Source organism: Terrapene carolina, unplaced genomic scaffold, assembly GCF_002925995.2.
Source record: "Terrapene carolina triunguis isolate 2854851 unplaced genomic scaffold, T_m_triunguis-2.0 Scaffold22721, whole genome shotgun sequence".
Taxonomy (NCBI): domain Eukaryota; kingdom Metazoa; phylum Chordata; order Testudines; family Emydidae; genus Terrapene; species Terrapene triunguis.
Window position 1 is genome coordinate 1 of NW_020687072.1, and position 11,280 is coordinate 11,280.

General features: G+C 41.2%; 1 protein-coding gene across 1 annotated transcript; it reads right to left on the minus strand.

The window, feature by feature from the left end:
* Positions 1-3: 3 nt before the first annotated feature.
* Positions 4-11,275, minus strand: LOC112125764 (cytoplasmic dynein 1 heavy chain 1-like; the record flags this gene model as incomplete). The annotated part of the gene is made up of 14 exons (XM_026662101.1): positions 4-29; positions 419-578; positions 1,423-1,523; positions 2,173-2,455; positions 4,171-4,365; positions 4,465-4,653; positions 4,743-4,908; positions 5,752-5,925; positions 6,779-6,945; positions 7,268-7,414; positions 7,985-8,194; positions 8,276-8,386; positions 9,392-9,505; positions 11,249-11,275. Coding segments are annotated over 14 exons (2,070 nt in total), but the record flags the coding sequence as incomplete, so codon positions are not given.
* Positions 11,276-11,280: the final 5 nt, after the last annotated feature.

An 11,280-nucleotide genomic window follows, 5' to 3' on the forward strand; every position in this document is an offset into this window, starting at 1 on the left:
CAGCAGCTCACAAGTAATAGGTGCAGAAGCTAAAAGTAGTTCACACAAAGTATTTTTAGTTATAGTTGATTTTGTCTCAGTCAAATCAGCTATCAACTACAGTAGTTAAAACTATACAGGATACTAAAAGTGAAGTTTCGTTTATGGTACAACTAGTCAAACTTTTTTTTACCTCTACACTAGTTACACAATGTTGAAAGTGACTGCATATCAGTTTAAACATTTAAAGGAAGTAGCTTTCATGTTTAAATTACATTTTCAAATTAAAAAAAAAAAAAACCACACACACAACCATGGCCAATTGGGAGTAACTGATCAAGAAAATTTCTCAAAAGGACCTATTTCAGACATGCAAGTGAGGGCATTCTTTTGCCAGCAAAGCTATACAAAACCATTAGCAATGAAAAGAATTGCATACTCTTGTCATAGTTTGGATTGCAATGTTCTCGCAAGGCTTCCTGGATGCATTGAACCTGCTGAGAAACAGCCGAAAGCATACGCTCCTCAAGTCTATTGAACTCATCAAAGCAGCCCCATGCGCCCACTTGACAAAGCCCCACAAAGATGCGTCCCATTGCCTGTAGGCAGAGAAAAAAAAAAAAAAGAGAAGATCAGCTTTATTTACACACACAGTGAAAAAAGTTACCTTGGTTATTCTTCCCTGTACACAGTGGAACAGGTGTAGACTGGATAGGATTGTGGTTACATATATTAACCCCCTATTTAATGTGTGTGTATTGCTGAGAATCTTTATGCCTTCAACAGAAACAACTACTTCTTTACCCACCACTCCACTCTTCTCTACCCACTCACACCACTCTTGCTTCTCAGATGTTTCAGTTTTTGAATGCCAGCTTCCATGTTTTAGAATGTATAAGGCACTACTAAGCAACTTCCACTCCTCTTTAGGGAAGTCTGTCACTTAATTATTCTAAAATCTCTGCAAGCACATTCCTAAACCTGCAGCAGAATTTAAAAGTAGTTCCGATGCTGCAATGTATCAGGAAGTCCATTGAGATAAGAAGTATGTGCAGCAACATATACGTTAGGAGTCAGCCAATTAAACCTACTTGATTTCCACTAAAGTAGGTGTACTTCAGTTGGTCCCACAGTATGACTGCGGGATGGTAATGGAAGACTGTAGTTTGAAAATATTTTAAGTTACTTTCCTAAAGCTTGGAGTTCAGATTTTCCCTTGCTAAATTATTGTCTAAAAGCAGAGCAGGGAGCTTCTAACCCAATTCTGCTTTAGGTGGTAGTGAGGACCAATGAAGCTGCACAGTAAAGTAACCAGAATCTATTTTACCAGATACAGGAACAAGCTTTCAAACATTTTTTGAAATCTACAAGCTGAAATGGCATATTAATGAGATCTTAACTTAAAATGAAGAATGTTCTGATGTTAAATGAAAGACACTATACCTGGAAGTCAAATGTTTCATCACAGTTGAAAACCAGAACAAAGCGGCCAAGCTGGTGTCCAAGGGCCTTTACAGATTCTGTTTTACCAGTACCAGCAGGACCTATTTTTAGAGTGGGATAAAAACAACATTAGTCTCTTCCTAGGCACTAAACTGACAATATTAACATCTAGAGTCTACGGGCTGGACTACAGTACCGCGGTAAGTCAGCCCAAGCTACACTACTTGAATAACGGAACTGAAGTCAATGTAGCTTAGCCTACACTGCACTGTGTCGGCGGGAGAGCATCTCTTCTCAGGGAGGTGGAGTACACAAATAAGTGGGAGAGACTTCAACAGACCTGCTAAATCGACACCTGCTGCATCGATTACAGCAGTGCAGATCTACCCTAAGTAGGGGGAGGGTTAGCTCAGTGGTTTGAGCATTGGCCTGCTAAACCCAGGGTTGTGAGTTCAATCCTTGAGGGGGCCACTTAGGGGTCTGGGGCAAAATCAGTACTTGGTCCTGCTAGTGAAGGCAGGGGGCTGGACTCCATGACCTTTTGGGGTCCCTTCCAATTCTGTGAGATAGGTATATCTCCATATAAATATAATAATCATATTTATATTATAAGTATAGACCTAGCCTAAGTGTTGCTCATTTTTCAAAATTGGAGTCTCAACTATGGAAGTTACTTTATTAATTTTATAGCTGATGAACATCAGTCTTTACCTTTAACAGAAGATACATATGGAATCAGTACAAACTTACCAAATGGTGAGCCTCCAAGTCTTGCCTCCAAGGCTTGCGTCATTGTCAGGTAACAGCGGTCAGTAAGAGGAGTCTGAACTAGTTTATCCTGAACACCAAGATACTCAAAGCCATAGTTGAATTTGGCATTTGCCATCTGAATGGACAGCTGTTGCAACACATCTGTCTGTTTTGGGTCAAAGTAGAATCGCATCTGGCTGAGCCACTCAAAGGATTTGGAGTTGTCAATCTTACTTTTGATCAGTGATCTTGTAACATCTCTTTGGTGCACTAGCTCTGTAATCTAGAGAACAAGCATCTCATTAGCAACCACCACGAAAAAAGACCATGTACTCTAATGAAACTAACAGTTTTACTGCATCTCACTGCACCTCAGTTTATGAAAAGCCATTGCTCGGTGCTAGAAGGCATCATCTAATATCCATCCTCTAGCTTGCAGAAAAGAGGAGCTAGTAAAGTCTGTAGATGCAGGATCTCTCCCAGTGAAGCTTCAGGCCAAGGCATGGTTCTGAAACCACACGAACTGTCCTTATGGACAACCTTTTTCTGTCCACACGCAGAGAAAGGAAGCACATCCATACTCATCCTGCTACACCTCTCTGGCACCAGATACTGTTAGTCACCAAATATTCTTGTCTGCCTCCAAGAAGCTGTAATGATGAATGATAGTGCCCTTAAACCAGCTCACATTTTCCTCTAAGAAACCCCAAGTGCTGTAGATGGACAGTGTTTCTACATCCCTCCCCACCATACCCCAAAGAGCGCTCACCTCTGAGGTCCCACAAGCTTTAATCCTCTGCACAAGTTATTCAAAGTCTATATAAAGCCACCAAGAGAATTGCTCAGACACTATAGGCTGAAATCCCAGCAGGTAGAGACCAAAACTGAGCTCTACATCTCCATTCCCAGCTTTCAGAAGCTGGAATCAGCAGCTGAATGAAGCGCATCTGACTAGAGCTAAACCCAGCCAAGACTGAGATACTGGTAGATAAAGCGAAATGTTTCCAAAAAACTTCCTTCCTCTAAGACTCCACTATGGAGGGCACCTTCCCCTCAGACTAGTTTATCACTAGCCTTCAATCCTTTTGGATGCCCAAGACACAAAAAATGTCAACTTTCATCTGCAATAGGCCAGAAATTGGCACCTCATTCCATCAGTACAGACTTTGACATGGTAAGGCTGAAGGTCCATAGATTTGATTATTGCAAGTCATGTCTAGCAGTGAAGCCACACCCCATGTGAAAGCTCCAACTTGTACAAAACACAGCACTCTAGTTTCTTGGCAGCACAGACTGCCACAAACACCATTCTGTGGCTTTGCACTCTACACTTGTTCCCCAATTAGAAGTTTAGGTCAAGGTTTATTTTATGGGAGCCTTTGAACAACAGGACAGATTGTCAGTTGCACTCGTGTGGTGGAAAGTAGAGCTTCTTAGGAGGAGCTGGAGTTAAGCTATGAATTCAGTGGGCAAGAAGTGATGGACTTTCATAGCTAAATGCAAAAAACCTTCAGTTTAGCTTTTCTTTCTTCAGAAAGTTCTTCACATGCCTATGACAGCCCCTCACACAAACACAGAAGTTTTAAATTAAGCTATTTCTCCTATAAGTTGTTTGTATTTTTAAACAGCTGAAGGAGCTCAGACACTACGGTTACTGGAGCCAAGTACATACATAGATGATAAAAGTGAATATAAACTATAGATTTATAAATCTATCTACTCTCAGAATAGGAGATTGGGTGGTATATTCCAAGAGTTGTTTCTATTCACTAAATAATTCTTCAGAATCTTATGCTACACTGACATTTAAGTTTAGATGTTATTTCAAGTCAGGCATATGTAATATCTACAGAAACAGCTGTTCCTCAAGAAAGCTTGATGGGAATATTTTAGTTTTCCCTAGGTGTCAGTTTCATGATTTGAAGATAGACAGATTGTGTTTAAATTTTGTAAGAGACCGAATGACTACTTGAGGATGGGGAGGAGAGTATTACTTACCAAGTGTTCCAATTTCCTTCTGCGGAGAGGTGGCTGTTCCATCAACACAGAGTCTGCTAACACGTTCAGCGTGACCTCAACATTAGCCAGCACAGAGTGCAGAGGACTGCTGTCTCCATCACCACCCATGCCATTCAGAGCAGATTCCACGTTCTCTGACCATGCAATTTGGGCTGACAGGACAACAAGCTGGGCCTGAACATTTAAAATACAGTTAGATTTTTGCTAAAAGTTGTTCCTCCCACAAAAGTGTATTAGATAGTTTGGTTAGACAAACGTGAATAAGATGGATACCTGATATTTGTCAATCCAAGAAATATAGAGAACTGGATCAATTGAAGTTGCTTTACCAAAGATTTCTACTTCAGTAACAGACTCAGCCAGCAGCTTTGCAAGTGTGACCCTCATTTCTTTTTCAACAAGTGTGAGCCACTCATTTATCTTAGGATGTTCTGTGATAGACACAGGTGTTTTGAACAGCACCTGAAACAATTAAAATTTAAAGTGTAATTTTAGTTTTAATTTAGACCAGATTTGTAAGTTTGCAAAAAACCCCAAAGACGCAGCTCTACCTCCTCTCCTTCTCGTGATGAGATCCCCAGAACAACAGTGTTATCTTCATTCAGGATGATGCTAGAAACTCCAGCAAACATTTTCTTGAAATGTTTCTGGAGCTTAGCTACATTCTTGCTGTTTCCTATGATTTCGAGCAAGTCCTCATCACCAACGAAGTAGAACCTAGTATTAGAGATAAGGTTAAAGCTTTTTAAAACAACTGACCACTGATGTCAAAGAAATTTTTTTTTTTAAATTAACTGAAGGCCAAGAATTAATATGTTTACTTGAACCCGCTATAACCCTTAATAAACTAGGGAAATGTCTGCTAGTTTGTGCAATGCTGTGTAATTCCTTTCCTCCATACTTCTGTTAGCTCATAATAAAAATACATGAGGGCTTATTCTCTGCACCATTTTAGTCTATCTAGAGTTTTCTTCCCACTTTAACACCTCATTAGCAGATAAATGCCAAGTATTGAAAGATTATGAGACAGCAAAGCTCCCGCTCTGAACACATGTTTGACGTGGAGGTTATGTTTAAAATCTACAATCCAAGGACATACCATACTACTGAGAATTGAAGGTGAAACAGAATGCAACATGATTCAAACACAGAATGACACCAGTTCTTAAGCTTTGGTATTTGGTTAAAGAGATTCCCAAGGGCTCATTTAGTTTAATGAAACAAAACTAATTTGAGAATTTCATTATTCAGTACCAGGTGAAAGCCTATTAAGCAATATTTATATTCAAATTATGCCATTTAAGTTACTAATCACAAGTGACCCACACAAAGAAATTGAAGTTTGTCACTTCCCAGGAAATGGGACCATAAAATGTCTAAATTGTTCACCCTTTATTTTTTATGATTCCAAAGCATTCATGTTTTGATGTCTGCGTATGCACTAGAAGGTTGCTAGCGGAACACAATAAAAGGAAGTACTTAGGCACTACTGTGCAAACGAACACAATTCATATTAGAGTTTATTCCAGCACAATTGGTTGAGAAGATGAAATTCCTTACCGAGGAAAGGAGGATCTCTCCCTCTCCAGATATTCTCCCAATGCTTTCTGGATCTTTCCAAGCAAGTCTGCTAATCTCTCCAGTGACCTTTGTACACCTTGGATGTTAAGAACATCCATCACAAGGGGAGATTTGGATACTTTTTTCATAAGTGCCAGAAATTCAGTACTGATGCTGTTAGTGAGCGAGAAAAATATTAAGCACACATTAAATGAGGGATACAATAGTACAAGTTCAATTACTGAGCATGAAAAAGGGTGATGTCTATTAATTTTATTAATATTGTGAGAGTATTATGGTGTGGCTGGCTTTATGCTACACTAAAGATGAATTCTAGTTGGAGCACTCCACATGGTTCCCAAGAACCAGACAATGACTAACTCAATTGCCAGTGCTCAAATGGACCATACAGTAAATCCACTGCCAACGTCTACCTCTGACTCTCTGGAGAGGTGCATATATCTGTCCTGGGACATATGTCCTGAACGTGGTCAAAGGCTTTGAAATGGATAAGAGACTGCTTGTTAGCTCAGGGTGGGAGACATCAAACGAAGACTGGACACAGGCAGAGACTGCAAGGGTGCAATCTACCTGCCTACCCCAATGCTAGATGATAGGTGGGACAAAAAGGGCTACCTAAACTTGCAAGGAAAGACTAAGGTCTAGATAATTTCTAGGTCTACAGGTCTTTTATTGTTTTAACCCTTTTTTTATGTGCAAAAGAAAACTATCCATATGAACAAGCTGTTCTGTCACTGCACTCATACTAGTCATAGGCTTCCAAAGTCTGCAGCAGGGGCCAAAACCCAGATGGACCTGCTGAGAACACTATTGGTGAACAAGACTATTTTGCTCTGGGTCACTAGAACAAAAAAGTGGGGGCGAATCACAGGATTCACTGAGAGAAGTGCAGACCTATCACTTGGAAGGGGTGTTCATGCAGCAGGCAGACAGAGGAATAAAGTCAATGGTGCAGCTTGCCCTGAACTGTAACTGAGAATTTCACACAAATCCAAAATAAGTGTACCTTTGGAACCTCTGTGTTTCAACAGGCAGTAAGTGCTTAATATCAGCACTACCAGTGAAGATCCCCTCCAGATAGACCCATCGCCTTTGGACATCTATCCAGACATCAAAGAGTGCCATGATACGATTCAATTTGTCCTCCCAGCTAAGGGCATCTTCTTCAAACACCTAAATGTTACAAAAACCATTAAGATTCAGTTTACCTTAAAAAAAAAAAAAAAAAACACACACACTTCAGCTACAAATCAGCATGATTTTAAGAATTTGGACAAGTAACACTAATCAAGCTAGTTTAAGAACTGAATTGGAAATAATTTTGCAAGTTTGGTTAAAGCTATAAAAAAGTATAATCACACTTATACACCTAGTTATTTGCCAAATTTGGCGCACACAGTGCCAGCTGAACAAATGTACACTAGGAAAAGAATACTAAAACAAGGAGGGAGCCAAAGCGAATTGAAAAGAAAAATAAAGTAATTTTACATTATACCTTGTAGTATGGTGATAACTTCATGGCAGACACACTGTTAATGTGCTCCTTGACCTTGTTGAAGAGATCATCCCAACCACGAATCAAACGACATTTGTTCTGATAGTTAACCAAATCCAGTTCATAAGTGTTCCACACTTCTCTTATCTTTAAGAAAAAAAGAAGTCAGGTTATGAACTCCTGACTGAAATAAATGTAATAGAATTAAAATTACTTTCTATAATGTAGAAATGTAGATACATGAGCTTGATTCTTATCTTTTTACAGAGCACATGAGGTTCATCGATTGCTGTGAATCATATGGTGGAAGATTTCATAATTATGTCTTGTGGGTCAGAGTTAAAGTTATTGGAACTCATAAAATGAAATTAGAGAAGGCAGTTTCCAGTATTCTACTTAGAAGTTTTATAATAGTAACGTACTAACTATGTATTTTACTTGATTTACCTTTAAGTTTAAGTTACAGTACCTTCAGTAAACTTGCAAAGCTTTTAATAAAACCCCTAAACCTATGGGGTTTCATGTTGTGTCAATTTTTGTGTTAAATTTACTCAGTTACTTAGAACTAAAAGTATATGGTGAAGGTCTAAAGTATTTCACTTTCACCATCCTGGGTATCCAAAATCCAACTTGTTAATTTGCTGACAGCAAATTAATTTACACCTCTAAAACCTCTCCTGCACAACAGGTCTAGTATATGTATTGATAGATACTAGCCTGTTTCAAGAACTCTTCCAAAGCCATCTCTCCCTGAGCCACAAGAAGTACATCTTTCACAATTGCTTCATTCTTTTGCAAGTCAACATCCCAGATCTGTCCCAGGGTTAGTTCAGAGACAACCCAGTTCACATGAAGTCTCTTCATCAGCTGCTTCCAGTGACGATCTTTAAGAGCCTCAGACTTCAGTTCAATCACCAACATGTTTATCTAGAATGCGAGACAGCACATATTAAGTTAATGGATGCACTTACCCTTGATAACTAATTAAAAAAATTAAGTACAGCTTACCTTCATGTAACCCTTCAGAAGTCTCTGAACATATTCATAGGAGGCATACTGCCGCAAACGAGCGGGGAAGTTTTTCAACTGGTTCAGTAAGCCATCCAAATTTTGTCGAAGCTGTCAATAAAATACAGAAGCTATGAAAGAATTCATCTACCAGCAACATTATGAGAAACACAATCACTCTAGTAAACTGAATATTAGAACAGTTATCAGTTTTACTTACAGTTTGTCATCTTAACATTTTGTTAAACTGTTCTTTAAGAATGGGAGAATCACCTTTAGATAATATTGATCATGCTTTCCTATTGTGCATATATTTAATTTTGCTAACAATAAATATAGCTGTAAACAAGGCAGGCAAACCAAATCCTAGATGTACGAAAACATTCAATTGCCCCTCAAAATCTCATCATTCCAACAGATTCGCCACGCTTTTGTTGATATATTCCACCTCAGCACATTATATGGAGTCAACAATACTGCTTGAAGCTTAATTCATGACCGTTGGTACAATACTAGTTCTGTCTATCCCTTGATCATTGGAGTAGCACAGCATGAAGTAATTTTACACTAGATCACAGTGGTCATGAAATTGTGACATTCTTCCTTACAGATCAGAGGCAGAAGCCTTGTTTCAGGTTTATGTATCCAAGAAGCATCAGCTTGAACAATAGCTTTTCATCAGTGAAGCTGGACAAGTGTTTGAGAAAAGTGCTAATTTAGATCAACTTAATTTCAAGAAACAGATATAGCATCAATGCTTGTCATCTGCAGATATAGCCTATAATTAAATATATTTAAGGTTGTACAGTTTCTGCAATCCTGATAATTTTTCAGGTTTTGCTTTGTAAGCCTTATCCTGTTGAAGCTTCAGTTAAGAGGAAAAGTTATTTCTGCAGCTCAGTGCTGCAAGTTAGATTAAGATAGAGGCTGCATTCTCAGTAATGAATTCTATTTTTCATATGCCAAAAAAACCCAGATACATAAGCACCATACCATATATTCTAGCTCATTTTCAAGTTGTTAGAGCATTTAAAATGTATTTTTACCTAAAAGGCGAAGAGTCTAATAGTATAGTTGTAGTTATGATTTCTATATACACTGAATAAAAAAAGGTACCTTGCGAGGCTGTACTGAAACCCATGGCTGCTCCTTCATCTGATCAATCTGGTCCCAGACCTTGGAAAGCTCAGACCAAACTCCTTTGAGGTCTTGTAACTCTTCTAAAGCTACCTACAGTACAAAGGGATATATCAAACTCTGGTCAGTAATATAGAAAGGATAGATACTTATTATCATTAAGTTAGATAGAACTTCTTAAACAAATCATTGGGATAGGAACTTGGCCAGGGTACTGGTAATTGGACAGAGACTTGATCCTAGAGCTTGCCTAGCGCATCTCTGGTGGCCCAAAAGGAGTTACCATATGTTGGCTGCTCAGTAGCTTAAGTCAGGCCTTGTCTCCATGGCAAGTTACTGCACAGCACGCAAGAGTGAACGCCTATAGTACATCAAACTTGCCTTGCAGTAACGTCTCATGTGGATGCTGCTACAGTGCAGTGAAAGTCCTGGAGTGTGGCTTAGCATAATATGACTCAGAACAGCATTTCTCAAACTGGGGGCCGAGGACTGGGAACAGTGCTATCTCCTGGAGGCTACTGAAGCCAAGCTGGGGAGATTTTAGACACTAAAAGTGCAGTGGCACAGCAGGGCTAAGGCAGACTCACTGCCTGCCCTGGCTCTGTGCAGCTCCCTCTGGCCTCCGGCAGGGGGGGCGGGGGCAGGCAGCGAAAGAGTAGAAGAGGAGCAGGGTGTCTCCGCGCGTTGCCCTGGCCCTGAGCGCCGACTCCGCAGCTCCCATTTGCTGGGAACTGCGGCCAATGGGAGCTGCGGGGGTGATGCCTGCGGGCAGGGGCAGTGCACAGAGATCCCCTGGCCCTCCGCCTAGGAGCCGCTGCCAGAGACACATGCTGGTTGCTTTCGGGAGCCACCCAAGGTAAGTGCCACCCGGCTGGAACCTGCACCCTTCAGCCCCTCCTGCACCCCAACCTCCTGCCCCAGCCCAGAACCTGCACCCCCCTCCCAAAGCCCGCATCCTGTACCCCCTCCCGCACCCAAACTCCCTCCCAGAGCCCACACCGCCTCCGGCACCCCAACACTGCCCCAGCCTGGTGAAAGTGAGTGAGGGTGGGGGAGAGCAAATGACAGAGGGAAGGGGGAAATGGAGGGGGAAAGGGTGGAGTGGGGGCAGGGCCTGAGCAGTGGGGTTGGGGGGTCCCTGAAAATTTTTTTCATAAAATGGGGGTCCTCGCGTCGCTGAAGTTTGAGAACCGCTGACTTAGAAGCTACTTGTCACGTAGATAAGCCCTTAGGGTACGTCTTCACTACCCGCCGTATCAGCGGGTAGCAATTGATTTATCCGGGATCGATATATCACGTCTCGTTAAGATGCGATATATCGATCCCTGAACGCGCTCACCGTTGACTCCGGAACTCCACCAGAGCGAGCGGAGGTAGCGCAGTCGACGGGGGAGCCGCAGCCGTCGATCCCGCGCCGTGTGGACTCCAGGTAATTCGATCCAAGATACTTCGACTTCAGCTACGCTATTCGCGTAGCTAAAGTTGCGTATCTTGGATCGATCCCCCCGCCCCAGTGTAGACCAGCCCTTTGGCCATTAAACTAACTAGAGATGAGACTGACTTCTACATCTTATAAAGCTGCCCTCAAGTGTCTGTGGTTGCTGTTTCAGTGGAAAAGCCAAGGGCTGAATGGGTATTGAGACTGAGTTACTCACCCCTAAGGCTGGACCATCCCAGTTAAGGATAGGGCACAGTGATAGGGCAGCATGAAGGGAGAACCATTGACTGCTATGCCTCCTCTATAAATGAATTGAAGGACTTCTGCCTACAAGAAGTCATCTGCCCAGAACCATTTACAAGCACCACATTCATGGATTTTTAAAAAACAGTTTGTACCTGCACACGTTCTTCACTGCCACTGAGTAGTC